At 43.9% G+C, this 22,745-nt stretch overlaps 1 protein-coding gene across 1 annotated transcript; it reads right to left on the reverse strand.

The window, feature by feature from the left end:
• Positions 1–2,810: 2,810 nt before the first annotated feature.
• Positions 2,811–11,744, reverse strand: LOC123362187 (trefoil factor 2-like). The gene is made up of 6 exons (XM_045002550.1): positions 11,629–11,744; positions 7,478–7,668; positions 7,125–7,220; positions 5,936–6,082; positions 3,839–3,988; positions 2,811–3,015 (listed from the first exon to the last, which is right to left on the reverse strand). The coding sequence occupies exons 2-6, from the start codon at positions 7,485–7,487 to the stop codon at positions 3,008–3,010; spliced, it is 411 nt and encodes a 136-aa protein (XP_044858485.1). The 5' UTR covers positions 7,488–7,668; positions 11,629–11,744; the 3' UTR covers positions 2,811–3,007.
• Positions 11,745–22,745: the final 11,001 nt, after the last annotated feature.

Here is a 22,745-nt window from a genome sequence, read left to right on the forward strand (position 1 = left end):
GATCCTGAACTCGACCATCTCATGGTCACTGCCTTGGGCGTCCTTATCGTGAATTATAGACACATGAAGTGCTGAGAAAGGCCTCACAGTTACTCCCTAATACAGGGAGGAGATAGTGGTACAATACCCCTCAGATCCTAGACAAAATTCGTGGAGAGGCCTCATGTGATTGACATGAGTTATGACACCCTCCCCTCACAGATGTATGCCAGTCCTAGCCCACAGAAATGCAAGGGTAAACTTGTGAAATTGTTAAGTACTAATTACTGCTTTTTCGCGTTAAATCTCTAGGAATACACCTATTGGTCAACCGAGAGAGCTGCTACCTCATTCCCCTGGACTCCAAAATTAGGATTTAACCTATACACTTTAACAGACATAGTTTTGGGGTAATTACCTGTGTGACAGCAATATGTTAATTTGGGCCATGGGAGGAGCCATTATGTAATCTTTTAGACCATTGGCTTATTGTGCTTATCTTGTCTTGCTGCAAGGGGCTATCCAGAGGCTTGGGAAAATCCATCCCCATCGCTTCTCTCTGCCCAATGAGTACCATATATAATTGATAGTAATTAATTGTTTTGCAGTGTCTCTGAGCCTGATAAGCAAAGTAACACTCCGCCAGCGCTGTGCGTAATAAACTCCTGTGCTTGACTCTGCACGGTGTGGATTATTGTCCCTTCAAGCTTCTAGTGAGGCTGCTGAATTTTTTAATGTAATTCAAAGCATCTATGTATTTTTCTCTGCATCAATTCATCGATGGCAAATTTTGAAGCAACATCTGGGAACATCCTCTCTGACACTGAAACCATTGAGTGCCACATGATGGGAAAGTCGAGTGGAGGCGATAAAGCCTATCAAATACCAAATTGGGAAGATAGATGATGCCATAGTTGCCATTATTGAGGATAATGCTATAACAGGAACTGTTCATGGGAGAACAGTGGCAGAAGTAAATGGAATCACCAGAAACACGTAACTTCAAATTTTCGTGTGGCTGCTTATTGTGGCATGACATACTGTTTGAAATAAATGTTGTAAGCAAGAGACTCCAAAGGGTTGACCTTGATATATCTGGAGCAATGGAACAACTGGACAAAGCAAAGTCATACCTACAGTCTTACCGGTCAGATGAGGGATTTCAAAATGTTCTGAAGAGTGCACAGAAGTTGGCAGAGGAACTTCACACTGAAGCTATTTTCCCACCCATTCAAGAATACAAGAGTCACTGAAGAAGAAGAAGACATTTTGATTACAAGGCACGGGATAATCCCACAAAAGACCCCAAACAACAATTCAAAGTTGAATTCTTTAACCAGATGCTAGATTGTGCAATACAGTCAGTTGAAGAACGTTTCATGAAGCTCAAGGAACACAGCAGTATATTTGGGATGTTGTATGATATTACAAAACTCCTCACTATACCTAAAGAAGACCTACACCAGCAATGCAGGGCACTATAGACAGTGTTGACACATGATGACATGCGTGATATTGATGTGACTGATTTAAGTGATGAACTGAAAGCCCTTTCAAGATACATTTCAGCAGGATCAACTCCAAAGGCTGTTCTGGAATATATGTGCACAAATAAGATGACCACCCTCTTTCCAAATGCTTTTGTTGCTCTGTGCATACTTCTAACACTTCCTGTAACAGTTGCCAGTGGAGAACACAGCTTCTCCAAGCTGAAGTTGTTAAAAACACATCTACGGTCTACAATGACACAGGAGAGGCTGGTCGGCGTTGCAGCCATCTCAATAGAGCATACCAAGAGAGGAGTAGCAGAGCAGTACCATGAGAGGAGTAGAACAGGAAGAAAGCAGAATTGAGACCTTTCAAAGTTTTGGCCCAAGCAAGGGGCTATGGGGGCATCATTTGAGCTCCCCAGCTCAGGTGCCAAAATGTTGTGGGCCGGCCCTGGCTACAGAGCTTGGCTCTTTAGCTCAAGTTGTAGCCATTTGTGCTGCTTGCTCTGGAGGTATCTGATTAGTCCTTTATTCCATCAATGTAAAGGGACCTTAAAGTGAATGAGCCATTATGAGTATGACCTAGACCTGGATGGGAAATGGTCTTCCGGTCCAGCAAAAATTGAAGAGGTCAAGATTTTTCCCTTCCTCAATGGGATAAAATTGAGACCCTTAAAATTTTTCAAGCAGAAGCCAGGTGAGACAATAGCCAGTGGTTGAGGCACTCAGCTAGGATCAAGTATCAGAGGGGTAGCCGTGTTAGTCTGTATCTGTAAAAGCAGCAAAGAGTCCTGTGGCACCTTATATACTAACAGATGTATTAGAGCATGCATCCAACAAAGTGGGTATTCACCCATGAAAGCTCATGCTCCAATACGTCTGTTAGTCTATGAGGTGCCACAGGATGCAAGATCCCATTTCAAGTCCCTACTCTGAATTGGGCAGAGCCTGGATTTGAACCCTAGGTCTCCCAGTTCCCACAGAGACTATTAGGGTTTGGAAGAGAGAGTCCCTCTTGGACCCAAGAAACCTTCCCAGTGAAAGTTTTGCAGAATCTGTAATAATCTTCTGCAAAGTTTCAGTTTCAACAAATCAGCATTTTACAACAGTTTCATCAAAAAATTCTCCACCAGCTCTGGTAAGGGCATCACAATCTGATCCCAACTGAAAGTGCTATGGTTTGTGTCAGAAATATTATTGACTAATGTCTCATCTGCAGAGCACTAAAGTATGTACATCTAGGGGAAGGGAGAAATATCGGGACAATTAGAAATAAAGGACAACCCAGCATTTATACATTTTGTTTTGATTCTTTTATTGCTTTGGACAGCTGCCCGGTACCAACTGACTGAAAAGAATAAAAGCTGTGATTAATAGGGTCATTGGAAAAGGAGTAAATCCAAGGCAAAAATGATCTGGAAATCAGAATGATTTCAGAGTGCAAAGTGTAAGAGGTGAGGGCTTTCTATTATTTTCCTGCGTGAGTAGATCCACTGACAGAGAGGTTCCTGGTGAAAGTTCCTGAAAGCACGGTCTCTTTAACAAGCTAGGGAAAAAAGAAGGAAAATGGGTTAAGGATTGATTTTTTTCATCAGATCCATAGAGGATTAAAAGCATTGGTTTGCCTGTGGCAAATAACAAAAAGTTCTATGTCAGGCAATTGTTCAGCACAACAGTTCCCTCCTACACATCTTTCTGTATGTTTAAGGCACATGAGTTACGAAGATCTATCAAGGAATGTGTGTAAAGATGTTATTATTTCTGTTACATAGAGGAGATGACTAAGATGGGGGCTGTGATCCACAGTGGGGAAGCTCCAGAGTGGCTGAGATGCCCCATCTGGACTCTGAACCACCTTCTTGTGCCCTCCTTGTGGCATTGATACCCTGATGACTGGTCCCAGGATGCAGGATCCTGGTTGGAGAGGGTTAACTGCAGAGCAGTACTAAGTACTGTATGCACAACAACTGTCTTCATATCCCTTTAATGCCACACAAACATCACTGCAGGCAACATTATAACAGCTGTGAGTGTCATGTAATAAATCATTATATCCTGCTTCAACATAGGGGGATGGACTGGATGATCTCTTGACATCCCTTCCAGGCCCACATTTCTATGATTATTCATTCCCCCTTTTAAAAACATTAAACATCTCTACCTCACTCACACCCTGAGCATGCAAGACTTAAACACAAGCAAATAATGAGGGAAGACTCCGTGAAGCTTAATCTAAGGGAATTCTCTACCAACTCTTAGCCTGCAAAGTATAATGGAGACCAGAAAGTAAAAGAATAAAATTCCCAACTACAAACCTCTGTGTGTTCATGTCCCGAGAAAATTAACTTTATTTCACACACATAACTTACCTTCTTCCACCAGATGAGGAAAAAAGCACCAGGGGACAGCAGGGGGTCTTGACTCAAAACAACATCCTCTTGCCTCACATACTTCAGCTGAGATGCCGGGGTAACCACAGTTCTGTCTGAGTTTTACCTCTTCTTGGCAGACCTTTTTATCTGTTTTTTTTTTTAAAAGGCACATTACCTTAGGTTTCTTTTATTCTATTCATTGTTAATATTACCATAGCACCTAGGACCCCCAGTCATGGACCAGGACCCCAGTGCACCAGGTGTTGTACAAACACAGAACAAAAACACAGTCCCTGCCCCAAACAGCTGATAATCTAAGTGTATGGCAAGAGACAGCAGATGGCTACAGACAGCCAGGTGGAGGCACACCTGGTGTTTATTTGTAATCTACTGACAAAGTGTTAGTTAAATAGCACTGGACTCGGCTATAGAAACAGAGAGACAGAGTCCCTGCTCACATGCTGCGTGTGGCAGGGAGTGGAAGGGGTTCTGTGAGAAAGCCTGTTATAGCTCCTGGTTCTACACCCAGCATTGGTCACAAGTGTAATTTAGAGCAACTAGGGACCAGCTGCTAGATAGGGATTGTGGGAGTGCATGGTGCTTTGGCCACTCCCATTACTCTGAGTGAGGTAAAGGGAGTGCAGTGGGGGGCAGAGAATTCTGCCCACACTTCCTGCATAAGGCGCTAACAGCAGAAACTGCCTGATTTAAATAGTCCAGCAGAATGAAGGAATCAAAACCAGATCCCAGTACCTGGAAGCAAAATATTAAATGTTTTAATAATAATATAATAATTGGCTTTGTACAGATTGTAAACTTCTCTGATCTGTGGCATGTGTAACATGACAACAATCCAGCTTAGAACTTAAAGGATACATTAATGAGGTTTGGCCAATGACTGAACATGACAGCCAGGCCACTCTTCTCAACTTACGTACCAGATATACATGGGGCGAAGCTAAGCCTGTTTAGCTTAAGTCTAGAGTAAAGTGGTATGGGGAGCCCTCCCACCTCAGCAGGATCGTGGGGAGGAATTGTGCCTCAGAGGCAAAATGCTTCCTAGAACTACCTAGCATGCAGGAGCAGAGTCAATGGTGGAGTCATGATCTTGCCTCTTCCTCACCTCTCCCCACTAAAAACAATGGTGCTGTCTCCCCCTGCCCTAGGGAGTCAGAATGGAACAGCCCCCGTGTTCTCCAGATCACATGGACTTCAACTGATCCTGACCCTTTTATAGGTGCAGATCTGAGAAAGGGTCCCTAAAGCCCCACAGAAACCAAAATCTGGCTCTTAACAGAATTTCCCTATATGCTACATGTTGCAGGGTCAGAGCCATGGCCCTACAATTCCTATTCAGTTAGGTCTGGTGTCCATTAAAGACAAAATTTGGGAACATCTTTTCAAATTTTAAAGAAAAAACAAAATAATACAGGATCTTAGACTCCCCCACAGAATTTATTCAAGGAAGAAGCTAAAGCAGGGGCTGAGGTTCTGCAGTTGGGACGTCTTACCTGAAGATCATAATGGGAAAGATGCAGTGAGTGAGTGCGGGGGACAGGAGGAGAACAGAAAACTGAAGGTAAAATGGGGAGTGAGTGAGAATGGAGAGAAGTATCAGGGAGAAAATGGAGAGAAGATAGACCTAGGGGTCTTTTGCAGAAGGCACTAAACAGTTAAAGATGGGCTCATGTCCCCTTAAAGATTTTTTTTCCTGACCTTGGATCAGACTTGATGGGGAGTAACTCTAGCCCTGGATAGCCACTTAGAAAACAAATATAAATTAACAAAGACATTCCTAACATTAGTCGTCAAGGCTGCAGATGGGGGCCACTTTTAGTTACTTGCTAACTTCTATCCAGGAGAGAAGGCAAATGACTGGTGTAGAGCATCTGAGAAAAATAGAGACATAGGAGACTTGAAAGGTTGCCTACACTAGTATTTTTCACTGTCCTTGCTCTTTGCAGGGTCCTAATAGAAGTCTGCACCCATTTGCTTGTCCTTCTTATTGTGTAAGTAGCACTCTTGCCCAGCTGAACACATTTTTGCATAGTTAAGCACTAGGGAAATCAAACAGGTTTCAGAAAGGTACATTACATTTTCTTGCGAGAGGAGTGAAGCACCAGGGGACGCCAGGAACTTCTGAACTGAAGCAGCATCCTGCATTCTCGCATTGCTCAGCAGTGATTCCTGGAGGCCCGCAGTTGTCTCTGGTTTTTGGATCCACATTACATCGGCATGGAGCTGTTTAAAACAAAAATCAGTGTTACCATCTCTCTCTCTTTATCTTTATTAGTGTTTTTTTTTATCAATGGCACTTTCATTGGTTTCAAACAATCTTGCAAACATAAATTCTCCATGACCCACTGAAGCCAGAAATCATTTGGTCTACAGCTTTTCAATAGTATGAAGATACTGGCTCCATTGAGGTCAATGGCAAAGTTCCATTGACTTCAGTGGGGCCAAGGTTTCACCCATTAAGCATTACTGTCCTACTCCAAAGCCCATTCAGGTAATGGAATGAGGCCTATTGACTTCAGTAAGCGTTGGATCAGGCCCAGGAGTAAGAATGTGGCATCATGTACTATTCCAGTTCCAGCAAATTTTGACACCTTTGCTGATCTCTTACAAAGAAAGAGAGAGAGGGGTTCAGTGCAAATTAGTATAGTTGTGAAGATGCAAAACCATGGTAGTCAGGTTATTGTAGAATAAGGGATCATATGCAAATTGTAATAGCTGGAATTCTGACATTATAATCTTATGGTAGAGGCATCACTAATAGATTGGTTCAATAAAAGCTGTCTAAATGCATCAAATCTAGTTAATTGCAGCCCCTTTCTTGGGTTGTCTAATTGGATTTCTTTGTCTGATTATGCAGTATTATATACAACTTTCTGCTTGTATTGGCACAACAATGTGGTATAAGTTAAAATAAACAACAGTGTGCTTTTTGGAGACAACTGCCTACAGTAGACCATCATGAGGCAAGATCTTTCTGGTTTTCTAATGGGTAGTACCAGGTTTGATGTTTATTACTACTCCTTTTTGTAGATTGCTGCTTATTTTGCTAAGAATATGAGAGTTAATCTTGCTCCCAGTGAAGACAGTGGGATTTTTGCTACTGAATTCAGTAGCAGCCGGATCAGGATCATGGAACAATACCTTGAGATGAAATATTAATGTTTTATTGTACACAAAGAGGAGATCTGCTCTTGCTGCCTTTGAAATCAGCATGATCAGGCCCATTTAAGTACTTCTGAATGCAATAGCAAATACATATACTTACCTGGGGCTTCTGCTCCTTCAGTCAGTGCACTGAGCCCTAAAATGAGGATGACTGAGAGTAACTGGATCCCCTTCTGGTCCATTGCAGTTTGGAGTCCTCGAAAAGAAAAGAGAGAGAATTTGGATCTAGGATAAGTACCTCTCACACTCAGAAGGGTTCATTTTATACCCTCTTCTGTGTTTGTGCAGTAGGTTCAGATAACACTTTCCCAGACCATGCTCCACCTAGAGTATCTTTTTCTTTTGATTAGAAAATCTAACCAAGTATATCATATATGTGGTGGTGATATCCATTTGATAAAATACAAACTCCTGTGATAAACTGCATTTATCATACACCTTTGACCACCTCACCTGAGCTCATTTCCTTGGGGACATTCCAAACCTCTGAGCAGCTTCAAACGGTTGCTATATATTTCTAATAAAACAACTTGCCAGAGCAATATTTTCCTTCCGAATATATAATTTCTGCTTCAAGACTTCCATTGAGCCAAGGCGATATTTATTCCTGAACCAGTGACAGGATAGCTCACAATCCATTTGGCCTGTAGAAAAATAAACCACTTCACATTAGGAAGTAAAGAACTGTTGTGTTAAAATCAATGGAATATTAACCTGGCCCTGTCACTGTATAACACCAAATAGTCCAATATGGTTTGGGGTTATGATGAGTAGAGAGACCTTGGCCATCTTAATCCCATGGTGCAAACATTAAAAAAAAAAAGGCCAAAGTTTGGAGATGTATTGATTAGGACACACAAGAGAAAAAGCATCTTGCAATAGAGTGGTTATGCAAAACAAACTTAATCCAAATTTATCAAAGTCCTCTTTAGAACGAGGATATTGGTTAGAGTCTCGTATTTTGTGGAGAAGAAAGGATTAGTTCTGTTGTATATTGAGTTGACCTCTGAGAATGGTGTTTACTTTTTATGCCTCTGGCAAAACAGAAAGAAAAAGAAAGGATAGGAAAAGTGGGAGAAATAAGGCTTTTGTTGACATTCTCACAATACAAAGAGGCTGGTCAGTCACAGGTGGATGCTTTGGGCTGTCAGGTTGGCCATGACAGCTATTGCTGTGGACTCTGGCTCACTTCCCTGGTCTGGGATGTCATATGACTGGTCTGGTCAGGTCCATCTCTTTATCCATCTCTCTCAGGCTGCATGGACTTCAATGAGCCATTTAATCTTGTGCTGGTGCCATGTGGTGCGGCTGATCTCTGGCTCAGGTGTAAAGCTAGCAGGCAGAGCCCCAGAGGAAGGTAATGGTGGATGCAAAGGAAAGGGTAGAATCTCATCTATATCAGTCTGGGATTCTCACTGGTCCAGCACTCATGGTTGGGCGTCCTCACTGGTGTGCTGGTCTAGACATACTGATGATCAAGGTTCACCAGCGAAAAACAGTCTCTGGAATGAAGCAGAAGCCTTTTGGCCTTTCCTCAAGGGATTCCCCCAGGAGTCTATTCCCTATTTGATCCTCAGAGACACCCTTTCATAAGAACCCTAAAAGGGTGGCGATGGGTAGAATAGCTCATACCCTCGTTATTCGCCCACCAGTTAGTCCTGATTTCCAGCACACCAATTTTGGTTCATTAATTTCCATTCTCTTATTTACCAGACATGATCTCAACACAGCCATGGGGTTGTATCAGTAGAGCTTTTTGTTTGAACTAGTCCAGTCTCTGGCTCCCTTTCATATCTTTTTCTGTTCACACTTGTTATAGGTGATGGTAACATTTTGTGAACTTTCACCCACTTTCTAGCAGTTGTGCTCACAATTGGGGTAGGCTTGATAGACACCATTATTACACCGCCTTTTCCAATGGGGATATCAATTTGTTTCTAACTCTGATAGACTGTGTGATGTTGGACCCATACCTCTCAACTTGCCAAGGCCCAAATGTGGCTATGTGACAAAGACCAAAAAGGGGCATACAATTATTCATGCAGGTATGTTAGAGTGCTGTGGGATTCACCTAGTTAGTGTAATAACCCTGTAACTTCTGCCATAAATAATTTTAAACAAAAGGGTGGTGTATTGAAGACAGGTACAAATTTTAACATTATTACTTTAAGAGTAAGAGGCTTCTTGGTCCTGCTTGAAGGCTAGGGGGCTCTGTAGGGAAGCATGCAATCTGGGACTAGCACAGTTAGTCAGCAGACAGCCAGCCTAGAGCAAGGATGGGCAAACTATGGTCCGCGGGCCGGATCTGGCCCCTCAGGGCTTTGGATCCGGCCTGCGGGATTGCCACCCCCATAGCACCGTGGGCCCCACACCACTCCCGGAAGTGGCCGGCACCATGTCCCTGCAGCCTCTGGGGGATGGGGGGGAAGGGCGCAGACATCTCTGCACACTGCCCTCACCTGTGGATTCCACACCCGAAGCTCCCACTGGCAGCGGTTCCCTGTTCCCAGCCAATGGGAGCTTCAGGTGTGGAACCCGCAGGTGAGGGCAGCGTGCAGAGTCCTCTGCCCCCCACCTCCACCCCAGGGGCCGAAGGGACATGGTATTAGCTGCTTCTGGGAGCGGCGCAAGGCCAGGGCAGGTAGGGAGCCTGCCTTAGCCTCGCGGTGCCACTGCCACCCCAGAGCCACTCCAGGTAAGCGGCATCAGGCTGGAGCCCGCACCTCTAACCCCTCCTGCACCCTGCACCCCAACCTCCTGCCCTGGGAACTATGGGATTAAATTGAAAGAGGTGTGTTTGAGAGGTATGATTGGAGCTTAAAATCCTGACACCACTGTTAATAGCCTAAGATAGCTTTTCCATATTTAGAATTTTCAGACTTTGTGGTCTGTTTTGTCAGACATGATTCCAAGGCATGTAAGGTGGAAGGATACAAAAATAGTACTAATAAAAAGAAGATAAATATTTCTGTGGTGTATTGTACGCTGTGAACATAACGGCTGAATATTTTTAACGTAAAATGTGGCAAGTGCAGAGAACAGAATGGAGTACTTTGCTATAAAGGTTTTATTGGCACCTATTTGGGATGAGTTGCATACATCACTTGTGTGCGGGTTCATCGCTCAGGAGTTAGGTAGATCTTCTGAGACTCATGCTGACAAAACCTTTGAGCCAGTCCTGCATCTGTTCTACAGCTACCATGTTCAGCTAGTTACGTCAATGACCAAGAGAAAATGATGTTCTGCATCTATGCAGTCCTCACTGGTCTTTGATCCTTTTAGTGGCTGGACCATATATAGAGATGTATGAGCCTGCTACTGCTTCCAAAAGAGTAGGCTGGTTCAGAGGTAGATCATCAGCTGGTGTAAAAAGTCAAAGCTCCATTGAAGTCAATAAAGCTCTGACAATTTAGATCAGCTGAGGATCTGATTCTTTAGCTTAAGAAAATAGGGCCTCTTGCTTTTTGATCCAGAGGACCTGTGTTCATTCCCCACAAATGACCCATGCAGGGGGCATGGTTACATATTGACAAGGGAAAAAATGAATTCCCTTTACAGTATTTTTTTATTGGCAAAGGAGGGACTTTTTGCTTTTAATGATCAAAAAGGAACCACCTCTCCTCCCCATTTCCATGCTCTGCCTTGTCCACTGTAGTCCACCCCCCTGCTCCCAAGGTTACCCTATTGTGGCTAATCAAAGGCAAGTCCTGACTCAGTGGACATTATTAGGTTGGTCTGTATGGGAATCCTGTTGCCATTGTTTACTGTGTTGCAGGGAGGCTGGAGAGGATAGGCAAGTATGGAGGGTAGCAAGGAAGGTATAGAGGCAGGTAGGGTGAGGGCCTGGCAAGTCCATCTACCCAGTACAATCCCTACACAGTTAAAGATGCAGAATGCTTTACAAAGACTTAAAGCCTCCTGATACTGACACTCAGACAGGGCAATTCATCTTCAAACCGGTGCAGCTCTGCTTCCACAGATACACAACTGATTAGACTAGTTGGAACATGGACTGGACTAAATCTCCCATGATGCACCACCATCTCCCCTCTTATTGAGTTGCATCATGGGAGATATAGTCCAGCCAGGGAGAATGGTCCATAATGAGAATGGGGGCAAGAGGCAGCTGAACTATAACTCCTATGAGGTACCATGGCAGCATTTCTGAATCAAATAGTTTCATTTTTGGCCAATATTTTTTCAATCTTCAAGTATTTGGGGGTGGTTGAGGTTGAAAAAAATCAAATATTTCATGGAAATTAGGTTGTTTTTGAGAAGTGTCACTTAATCAAAAATCCAGTTTTCTGAGTAATTGATTGACCAACCCTAACTAACTCAGCCTGTTTCTACCCCCTGCCTCAGACAGTTTATATTCTGCACTTATTGATGGGATGTGCCCTCCTGCTCACCAGGAAAATCTTCCTGTTCACTAGTATCAAATGGGTGAATGACTTTTTAAAATCCCTGGCTTGTTTCCTGCACTGCGTTCTTTGATAGTGTGCTATCAATCGACAATAAGAACTCTTTTTGCTTCCATTTGTTTTGAGGATCACTTATTAATCGAAAAAACATTACTGACCCTGTAATAAATATTTTGGGCCTACCATAGCAAAGCTCACTTTGCTCAAAATCCATCCATACTCAGTGTATTGGAGTTTCTTTATGGAAGGCATGATCCATCAAAGTATAATGGGTTAGCACTTTGTTCATTCTTTGCTTCAGATATTATGCAGGAGCAAGAAGAAGTGGTCCGTGTTACAAATTAACATCCAGCAATTCATGACAGACTTCTTCCTACCATCAAATGGAGAAAACGTCACATTTCAAATAAAGGAATTCAGTTTCTTGTCCTACACACAATTTTGTCAATGCAATCTAAGAGTCTGATGCTGCACCCACAGAAATCAATGGGAGTCCTTCCACAGGCTTCAGTGGGAGCTGCATCAGACCATAAGAAAAGCTTAGGTGTCTGAAACCTTCTTCTTTTATACGAAAAGCAAATGACTAAATGAATTCCTTTTTATCCAAAAGTGAGGAATCATAGAATATCAGGGTTGGAAGGGACCTCAGGAGATCATCTAGTCCAACCCCCTGCTCAAAGCAGGACCAATTCCCAACTAAATCATCCCAGACAGGGCTTTGTCAAGCCTGCCCTTAAGAACTGTAAGGAAGGAGATTCCACCACCTCCTTAGGTAACCCATTCCAGTGTTTCATCAGCCTCCTAGTGAAAAAGTTTTTCCTAATATCCAACCTAAACTTTGTTGCGGTCAGAACAGGGCAGCAATGTTGAGTTGATTACTAGACCTTGGTGTGACTCATAAAAAGTACCTATATAATTTATCACTCCTATTGCTTAATAAATTATTTATTAAGTCTGTTATCTTTGAGCTGTCAGTGTTGGGCCCAATCCCATTCTATTCACAAGGGCAAAACTTCCACTTAGGATTTACCTATGCAAAGCGTATAGGATTGGGTCCTTAACAAACAACTTAATCTGAAAGCTATCAGCTTCTATTCTTTTTGCAAACACATGATTGTTAAATTCTTAATCTGTTTATATCCTTTGTTATAATATCTAGAACGTTATTTTAGATTTCCCTTGAGTGAATTTATTTCCTTTCATTGGGTGAGCAATACAGTCAAGTGGTTTATTTTCTATAGTTTTGGAATCAAATCTATGCCAATTGTCAAGGGACTGTCTGACCAGTCCCAGAGCAGTCTGATGGGTAGGGCCCTACCAAATTCACAGTCCATTTTGATAAATTTCATGCTCATAGGATTTTTTAAATCTTAAATTTCATGGTGTTGTAACCATGGGGGTCCTGACCCAAAAGGGGTTCATGGGTGGTGGTGGTTGCAAGGCTATTGAAGGGAGGTTGCAGTATTGACACTCTTACTTCTGCATCACCTTCAGAGCTGGGTGGCCAGAGAGTGGTGGGTGCTGGCGAGGAGCTCAGCTCTGAAGGCAGTGCTGCCACCAGCAGCAGCACAGAGTGAGGGTGGCATGATATGGTACTGGTATCTTTACTTATTTGCTGCTGGTGGTGGTGGTGCTGCCTTCACAGCTGGGTGCCTGGCCATCAGCTGTCACTCTCCAGCTGCCCAGCTCTGAAGGCAGCACAGAAGTAAGAGTGGCAATACCATAACCCCACTACAATAGCCAGATTTCATGGGGAGACCAGATTTCACAGTCTGTGATGTGTTTTTCATGGCTGTGAATTTGGTAGGGCCCTACTGAGGGGTGCAGGAGGATGGGGTCAGTCTAAATCAGTGGTGGGCAACATATGGCCCACCAGAGTAATCTGCTGGCAGGCTGTGAGACAGTGTTTACATTGACTCTCCACAGGCATGGCCGACTGCAGCTCCCACTGGCCACAGTTCTTCATTCCCGGTCAATGGGAGCTGTGGGAAGCGGCGGCCAGCATGTCCCTGCAGCCCACGCTGCTTCCTGCAGCTCTCATTGGCTGGGAATGGCGAACTGCTGCCACTGGGAGCTGCAGGTTGCCCATCACTGGTCTAAATTGAGCACTGAACACTTATACACTAATTGGACATAAATATGCAATATGTTTCCATGTAACAATCTCATTTTTGGTGTTCACCAAAAGCATTAAAGTGTTCACTCAAGGAGCTCCTCTTTAATATTTGGTATATCTAAAATTACTAAATTAATCTCCTAGAACTAGAAGGGACCTTGAAAGGTCATTGAGTCCAGCCCCCTGCCTTCACTAGCAGGACCAGTTTTTGCCCCAGATCCCTAAGTGGCCTCCTCAAGGATTGAACTCACAACCCTGGGTTTAGCAGGCCAATGCTCAAACCACTGAGCTATCCCTCCTTCCCTCTCTCCCTCCCCTTTTAGAACACTAAAATGAGAGCAAGAGAAAAAAGAAAACTAAAAATCTTTGTAGTCTTATTTGGCTTTTCTTATTGTTTCAGAGAGATGCCTCGTTCTGAAGAAAATAGAAATTGGTCAGAAGTAGTGGTGGTTTCACAATACCATCACCTGAAGAACTGATTTCAGACCACTAACTTTTCAGGGATGCCTGTGCGTAAGGGACTATTCATGGAATTTAGATATGGGTGATATTTTCCACCCCTATCCTTTCTATGCTGCTCTCCTTGGTAGTCTACTGGCATTCTTGTTGTCATGTTATTGTCTTACTTAGAGCTAGATCCCCTCTGGTTCTCTTGCAGTTAGCCAGTGCTCTGTGCAGGAGAGACGGAGTAAGGAACCTTGCCCACCATTGTATGGCCCATATAAGGAGCTAACATAATGGGTGTCCTTTTGCTTGTGGGAGCACAGTGACTGCTCCCTCCCTCTCCTGGGAGGAGACAGAACTCCACACAACAGGAATGTGCTGCACCCCATGAAGGAATATAGCAGTGTACGCACTTTTCCTGTGGACACGGGACCCCTGCGGCAATGCGGCACCACACTGCCACCTATTACAGGCTACGTGTAATCTGTGCAATCTAATTCTTTTTGTCTGAGGCTCCTGCCACCTGTTGTATTAATGTAGATGGAATAAATGGTACAAAGGTGTTAACGTATTCCAGTCACTGTCCAACATTAAACAGTGTTAAACAGGGTCCGAGGGTTGGTATAGAAAGAGCTCAGCTGCTTAGCACCATGGCAAAAACATTATTAAATATCCTTTTAACCTTTTGTTGAAGATAAAGAAAAGATGGAAAAAGAGTTAAAGCATTTGAAATGCAAAATGTTAAATAGGGCTTTCATTTTAACAGTATTCCTTGTTCCCTTTCCCTTTAGCTGTAGATATGTTTTAGAACAGGGATCAGTAACCTCTGGCACGTGGCTCACCAGGGTAAGCAGCCTGGCAGGCCATGACAGTTTGTTTACCTGCAACGTCCACAGATTTGGCCAATCGCAGCTCCCACTGGCTGCGGTTCGCTGTTCCAAGCCAATGGGGGCAGTGGGAAGCAGTGGCCAGCACATCCCTCGGCCTGCGTCGCTTCCTGCAGCCCCCATTGGCCTGGAACAGCGAACTGTGGTCACTGGGAGCTGCGATCGGCAAAACCTGCGGACGCTGCAGGTAAACAAACCATCCTGGGCTGCCAGTGGATTTCCCTGATGGGCTGCATGCCAAAGGTTGCCAATCCCTGTTTTAGAAGGAAAAAACCCTGTTGTTTGACCATCTCTTAGATGGTATCAAAGGTGGTAGTAATTGTCCTTTTGGGGGAAATAGAATTAGTTATTTAAGATGGTTTGGAAATATCACTGTTGCTGCTGTTAACATCCAGCCTTAGAAGGAAAAAAAACCCTTGTTTGGCAGTCTCTTAGATGGGAGCAAAGATGGTAAGAACTGTCAATTCAGGTGGAGTTTGGGATTCAGCTGGAGCTGGCAGGGGTGACAATGTCATCAGGTCCCTCTCTTTGGCCCATTCTGGTCAGGACACCTCTCAAGATCAAGATGATGAAGGCTAGGGATCCTAGGAAACTGTGGTAGCGACAGCTGTGCTGGTGAAGCTCACTCCAGAAGCCTCTGTCTGTTCTTCCCAGCTGTTCTTTTTGTTCTTTTATACTTTACCCACTAAATCTATTTCTTTTAAGGACTCAAAAAGGGAGTGATAGGTGGAATATTCCATCCCCTTCTTTTTTTATCCACCATTTATGTCCAATATCTGACATATCAATTCTGGCTTATTAACTTCCAGTTCCACATCTCCTGTTTTTTAACATGCATAATTTCAACACAGTCCTTGAATTTTGGTTTAGACTAATTCAATATTTATGTCTCCTTTTTGCACCTTTTCTCTTCAACATTTGTTGTAATGGGTTATTATAACATTTTATGAACTTTTACATACTTTTAACAGTTCCACTCACAATACAGGTAAATTTGTAGGCCCAATTATCAGAACACATCCTTACTCAAATTAAGTACTCATTTGTCAAATAGTCTGTGATTTTATAAAAAACCTTCCCTCCTATGCAATTTTCACTAAAAAGGTTTGGGAGGACCAAGAGAGGGTGGTCTGGGGAAGGGCCATGGGATCTCCAGCTCTGCATATTCAGTGGCCCTAATACCCCATACAGGAGGCGAGGGCCTCTATTCCTGCCTTTGGCTGGGGTAGTGTCCGCAGAGTGGCTGTATGGCAGCCATATGTGGGTTGGAAGTACTGAATCCCAGCCTCCTCGATTCCCACATAGTATCCCACACAAAGCCCATTGACTCGGGCTTTGTGTGGGTTTCTGCTGTTTGTTTGTGGCTTTGGGGCTGGTAGGTGGATAGGAAGCTAAACAATTGGGTCCTCTGATCATTAAACATGTACACGCAGAGCTGTGTAGAGATAAACAGAATAAACGGGCAAACACGGTGCTTGATATGGCATTGTTATATACTGTTTATATAGAAGTGTATATACAAGTTTTTATGCACACAATGTAGATATTGTTTCCAGTAGATAGGTGTGTGGGTGGGGTGGGTTCAGTTAATATGAGTATCAGTATGTAAATGAAGAGTTGACGTCTTTTCTGGATACAATACAACATTGCCTTTGCTCAGAGCTTTGTTTCTGGTATATTGTGAATAGATTACAAGCTGATCTCTCAAAACTGGGTGACTGGGCAACAAAATGGCAGATGAAATTTAATGCTGATAAATGTAAAGTAATGCACATTGGAAAGCATAATCTCAACTATACATATAAAATGATGGGGTCTAAGTTAGCTGTTACCACTCAAGAAAGAGATCGTGGAATCATTGTGGATAGTTCTCTGAAAACATCCACTCAATGTGCAGTGGCAGTCAGAAAGCTAACAGAATTCTAGGAATAATTAAGAAAGGGATAGATAATAGGACAGAAAATGTCATGTTGCCTCTGTAGAAATCCATGGTATGCCCACATCTTGAATACTGTGTGCAGATGTGGTGGCCCCATCTCAAAAAAGATATATTGGAATTGGAAAAGGTTCAGAAAAGGGCAACAAAAATTATTAGGGGTATGGAAAGGCTTCCGTATGAGGAGAGATTAATAAGACTGGGACTTTTCATCTTGGAAAAGAGACAGCTAAGGGGAGATATGATTGAGGTCTATAAAATCATGACTAGTGTAGAGAAAGTAGATAAGGAAGTGTTGTTTACTAATTCTCATAACACAAGAACTAGGGGTCACCAAATGAAAATAATAGGAGGCAAGTTTAAAACAAACAAAAGGAAGTATTTCTTCACATAACGCACAGTCAACCTGTGGAACTCCTTGCCAGGGAATGTTGTGAAGGCCAAGACCATAACAGGGTTCGAAAAAGAGCTAGGTAAATTCATGGAGGATAGGTCCATCAATGGCTATTAACCAGGATGGGCAAGAAGGGTGTCCCTACCCTCTGTTTGCCAGAAGCTGAGAATGAACGACAGGGGATGGATCACTTGATGATTCCCTGTTCTGTTCATTCCCTGTGAAGCACCTGGCACTGGCCACTGTCAGTAGACAGGATACTGGGCTAGATGGATCTTTTGTCTGACCCAGTAGGACCAGTCTTATGTTCTTTTACATGCTACAATATGGGGATGCATTTTCTTGCTGCTATCATTAATAGTTTGAACAAGTATAGTTTTTTGTAGGTAAGAAAGTTTGGGGGTGTGTGCCCTAAATTCTTTGGTTCTTCTGAGATGCACTCAGTCCACCTAAGGATTGGGGGAGGGGAGGACACTTCTGATTCCATTTTGCCCTGTTCTTGGGCACAGATCAAAGCAGCCTTAAGACTAAGCAACTGACATAATACAGACTTCAAAATTTGAGACTGGCAATTCCCAGTTTTCTTTGCTGTCCTTAAGAAACGTATTGGGAATATTAGGGGTACATTTTGGAACAGGAAAGGAATTCCAGAAGGTTGCCACTTAACCTGCTAAGGTTAGATGTAGTACAGGCTAGGTTTATGGTATCAAAAACCAACTCTGCTCCAACTACAGAAGGTAAGGTTTCAGATTCCTCTTGACCTCTATAACACAGATTATTCTTTAGCTCAAATGGTAAATGCATGTGTTTTCTGAAGCTAAAAGACCAAGGTTCTAATTACGGCTTTGTGGGGTTTAACTGTGGTAACTGTAGCAATATCTCCATTGCGCAATGGACCTAATGGTTTTGAGCCTAAATGAGGGTAGTGCAAGTGTAAGTACAAAGTGTAAGTAAAATAGTTTGCACTGTTCTTGTGTTACAGGGTATTAATTATTACCCTATGGAGCCACTCAGAGAAGCTCTGTACTAGCGGTATGTGTACACTACGGGATTATTCCGATTTTACAGAAACCGATTTTTGGAAACAGATTGTATAAAGTCGAGTGCACACGGCCACACTAAGCACATTAATTTGGTGGTGTGCATCCATGTACAGAGGCTAGCGTCGATTTCCAGAGCGTTACACTGTGGGTAGCTAACCCATAGTTCCCGCAGTCTCCTCCGCCCATTGGAATTCTGGGTTGAGATCACAATGCATGATGGGGCAAAAACAGTGTCACGGGTGATTCTGGGGAAATGTCGTCAGTCAATCCTCCCTCCGTGAAAGCAACGGCAGACAATCATTTCGCACCCTTTTCCCTGGATTGCCCAGGCAAACGCCATAGCATGGCAACCATGGAGCCCGTTCAGCCTTTTTTCACTGTCACTGTATGTCTACTGGATGTTGCTAACAGATGCGCTACTACAGTGCTACACAGCAGCATCCCCTTGCCTTTTGCAAGTTAGCAAAAATGGTTACCAGCTCTACTGTACCGTCTGCTGCTTTGCAAGTTGACAATGACGGTTACCAGTCATACTGTACTATCTGCTGCTGTCATGGGTGCTTCTGGCCGGCCTCAGTGAGGTCGGGCGGGGGCGCATGGACAAAAATGGGAATGACTCCCCAGGTCATTCTCTTCTTTAAGTTTTGTCTAAAGGGAGAGTCAGTCCTGCCTAGAATATCAGGCAAGCCTACTAAAGAACCAGAGAGGCAAACGGCCGCTCTGGGTCAGAGCCCCAAACATCCTGCAGAAATGATGAGCTGCATGCCATTCTAGGGGGTGCCCCTGCAACAACCCCACCCATTGCTTCCCTCCTCCCCCACTCTTCCTGGGCCACCGTGGCAGTTATCCCCTCATTTGTGTGATGAAGTAATAAAGAATGCATGAATAAGAAACAACACTGACTTTATTGCCTCTGCAAGCAGAGATCAAAGCGGGGAGGGGAGGGCAGCCTCCAGCTGCTATGATATTCCAGGCAGGAGTGAATCTCCAGGAGACAAAGCTTAAAGAAGAGAATGACCGGGAGTCATTCCCATTTTTGCCCAGGCGCCCCCTGGCCGACCTCACCGAGGCCAGCCAGGAGCATTCATGGGACGACGATGACAGATATCAGTCATACTGCACCGTCTGCCATCCGGAAGGGAAGGGAAGGGGATGCTGCTGTGTAGCACTGCAGCACCGTGTCTGCCAGCAGCATCCAGTAGACATACGGTGACATTGAAAAAAAGGCGAGAAACGATTTTTTTCCCTTTGCTTTAATGGGGGGGGGGTTGACGACATATACCCTGAACCACCCACAACAATGTTTTTGACCCTTCAGGCTTTGGGAGCTCAGCCAAGAATTCAAATGGTTTTCAGAGAGTGCGGGAACTGTGGGATAGCTACAGTCATCAGTCGCCCCTCCCTCCGTGAGCGTCCATTTCAGTCTTTGGCTTTCTGGTACGCTTGTCTCAGCTCCTTAAGTTTCACACAACACTGTGTTGAGTCCCTGTTGTAGCCTCTGTCCATCATGGCCTTGGAGATTTTTTCAAATCTTTTGGCATTTTGTCTATTGGAACGGAGTTCTGATAGAACAGATTCATCTCCCCATACAGAGATCAGATCCAGTATCTCCTGTAGGGTCCATGCTGGAGCTCTTTTTTGATTCTGGGACTGCATGGTCACCTATGCTGATCAGCGCTCCATGCTGGGCAAACAGGAAATGAAATTCAAAAGTTTGTGGGGCTTTTCCTGTCTACCTGGCCAGTGCATCCGAGTTCAGATTGATGTCCAGAGTGGTCACAATGGTGCACTGTGGGATAGCTCCCATAGGCCAATATCGTTTAATTGCAGCCACACTAACCCTAATCTGAAATGGCAATACTGATTTCAGTGCTACTCCCCTCATTGGGGAGGAGTACAGATATCGATATTAAGAGCCCTTTATGTTGAAATAAAAGGCTTCATTGTGTGGACGGGTGAGCGTTAATTCGGTTTAACGCTGCTAAAGTCGAAATAAACTCGTAGTGTAGACCAGGCCTAAAGGTTGTACAACCAGACTTGTCTAAGAGTTCTAAATTCACTCCCATTGCCCAGGGAGGGTATGTGCATGACTTTTTTCAGGATAAAATAGACTTTTTCTGGACAATATCTGAAGACAATTGGTCAAACCATGTTTGAGAGTGATGATTAAAAATGACACCGCTTTTTGAAAATACACTCACAATATCTGTTTGCGTTCCTCTCACTACAAATCTGTGATTGCCAAACTTGAAATTGTGCAAGCCATTAAACACCACTGAAATTTGTGACCCAGGCAACATTTTTTTTAAAATATTTATTTACCAAGAATTGCCATTATCATTTTGCATAGTGACCTAGGCCTTCTAAAACCTCCAATGCCCAACTAATGCTTTATAAAGTCTAGAGTCGGAGCAGTTCAAGCAGAAGAGGAATGGGAGCTCTGCGGATTATGCCTAAACTCCACAGTGCAGTTCAGAATAGGAGGGACTGGAGGTCGCAGGGAACCTGCTGGCTTTCTCCAGCCTCTACAGAGTAAATGAGGCAGGGGAAAACAAAATGTGCCGTTTAGTGGTATGTGTGAGGAACGAGGACTGTGAAGGGCAGCATGAGCTGTCGGAACCAGAACGCTACAAAGCTCCACATTCCAAGGAGAGGAGGAGGGAACTTTTTGCTCCGTATCTAAAGGCAGGGAGAGGTCACTGGTTTCATGTGTTTTTAAACCATGGAAATTAACAGAATAAAGGCTCTCTCAGTGCAGGTTGCTATCTGCGTATCTACCAAGGAACTGCATAGTTAAAAAAATCTATGCATTTTAAGTCCGGAAATGAACAGATAAGGGAAGATAAATATTCCAATATACTCATAGTCTGTACAATCTCTTAGACAAACATAGCTATGTAAAATATCCCATTGCATATGCCAAAACCAACTTTAATTCTACGCCTATAGACTCGTTTAGGAAGCCCTTGTAAAATAATACATGGTCCATTGTGGTATATTTTACATGGTTAGAGTCAGTGCTGGGAGAGGGCTTTTATCACACCCATGAGATGAAATGGAAAGATTAGATGCCTCAGATCAACCAAATGTGCACACACACACACACACAACCTGGAGGTGGACCCGACCCAAAAACCTGAATTCAAATACACAATAGAGTTGAGAAATTTCAGAGCTGGATTCAGATCTGAGGTTCAGACCTTGTTTCACCAAAAATGAAGAGACTCAAAGGAATAGATATGTATATTTTGCTTCTTGTGGAAGAATGTGCCTGGATCTTCTAATATGGCCTGATGTCTGCAATACTCCCTATAGTCAGCATTTGTATTCTCTGAGACGGGACCATGCTTAGTAAATGTACTACTGAGAAGTGTTCATTCCTATTGTTACTATGAGGGGGAAGGGTGAACCAATTTAGGCAAAGTGAAACCCAGCCAGAACCTGGCCTGGATTAGTTGCAGCAGAGCTGGTTGAAAAAGGTTCCCCTCTACTAAGGATCCTGTGTTTGTTGGAAGGATTCTTTCATTAGGGAATAATGCAGGGAGCGGAGATGAGTAAGCTCTGGTAAGGCTGCTCCCGCTGCCACTACACAAAGCTTCACTCCAAAAGCTAGGTTAGGTGGTGGAGCATCAGCACAGGACTAAGCAACTCAAGAGATTGGAGCAGGGCCGGCTCCAACTTTTTTGCTGCCCCAAGTGGCGAAGAAAAAAAAAAGATAAAGCCGCGATCGGCAGCACTTCGGCGGCAGCTCTACCGTGCTGCTTCATTCTTCGGTGGCAATTCGGTGGCCGGTCCTTCCCTCCGAGGGGGACTGAGGGACCCACCACTGAATTGCCGCCGAAGACCCAGACGTGCCGCCCCTTTCCATTGCCCACCCCAAGCACCTGCTTCCTGCGCTGGTGCCTGGAGCCGGCCCTGGATTGGAGACAGGCTCTAAGGACTCTTGGACTGCATTACACACTGATGCTAACCCATGAGTAGGGTTTTGCAAAGGGAGAAGTGATATGATAAAGGGGAGGGATAGCTCAGTGGTTTGAGCATTGGCCTGCTAAACCCAGCATTGTGAGTTCAATCCTTGAGGGGGCCACTTAGGAATCTGGGGCAAAAATTGGTCCTGCTAGTGAAGGCAGGGGGCTAGACTTGATGACCTTTCAAAGTCCCTTCCAGTTCTAGGAGATTGGTATATCTCCAAATTATTATTATTTGTGTATTTACAAATTCCAAGGCCAGAAGGGACCATTTTGGTCATCTAGTCTGACCTCCTGTATAACACAAGCCACAGGACTCCCCCAAAATAATCCCTAGAGGAGATCTTCTAGAAAACAATCCAGTAATAGTACTGCCCTATTTCACAGGGCTGTTCTGAGGATAACTATGCTAAAGTTTGTGAAGTGCAACGAGGGCTATATACCATAGGACATACCTGGATAAATTGCTTCCTACCCATATTTCAGTAGGGCCCTTTGGATTATTTTTCTTC

Source organism: Mauremys mutica, chromosome 1 (genome assembly GCF_020497125.1).
Source record: "Mauremys mutica isolate MM-2020 ecotype Southern chromosome 1, ASM2049712v1, whole genome shotgun sequence".
In the NCBI taxonomy this organism is placed as follows: Eukaryota; Metazoa; Chordata; order Testudines; family Geoemydidae; genus Mauremys; species Mauremys mutica.

Coding starts and splice junctions, on each gene's coding strand:
- LOC123362187 (XM_045002550.1), bottom strand. Junction 6,083..7,124: donor TGAAGGAGCAGAAGCCCCAG/GTAAGTATATGT, acceptor TGTTTTAAACAG/CTCCATGCCGATGTAATGTG. Junction 3,989..5,935: donor CACTCCTCTCGCAAGAAAAT/GTAATGTACCTT, acceptor AAAAAAAAACAG/ATAAAAAGGTCTGCCAAGAA.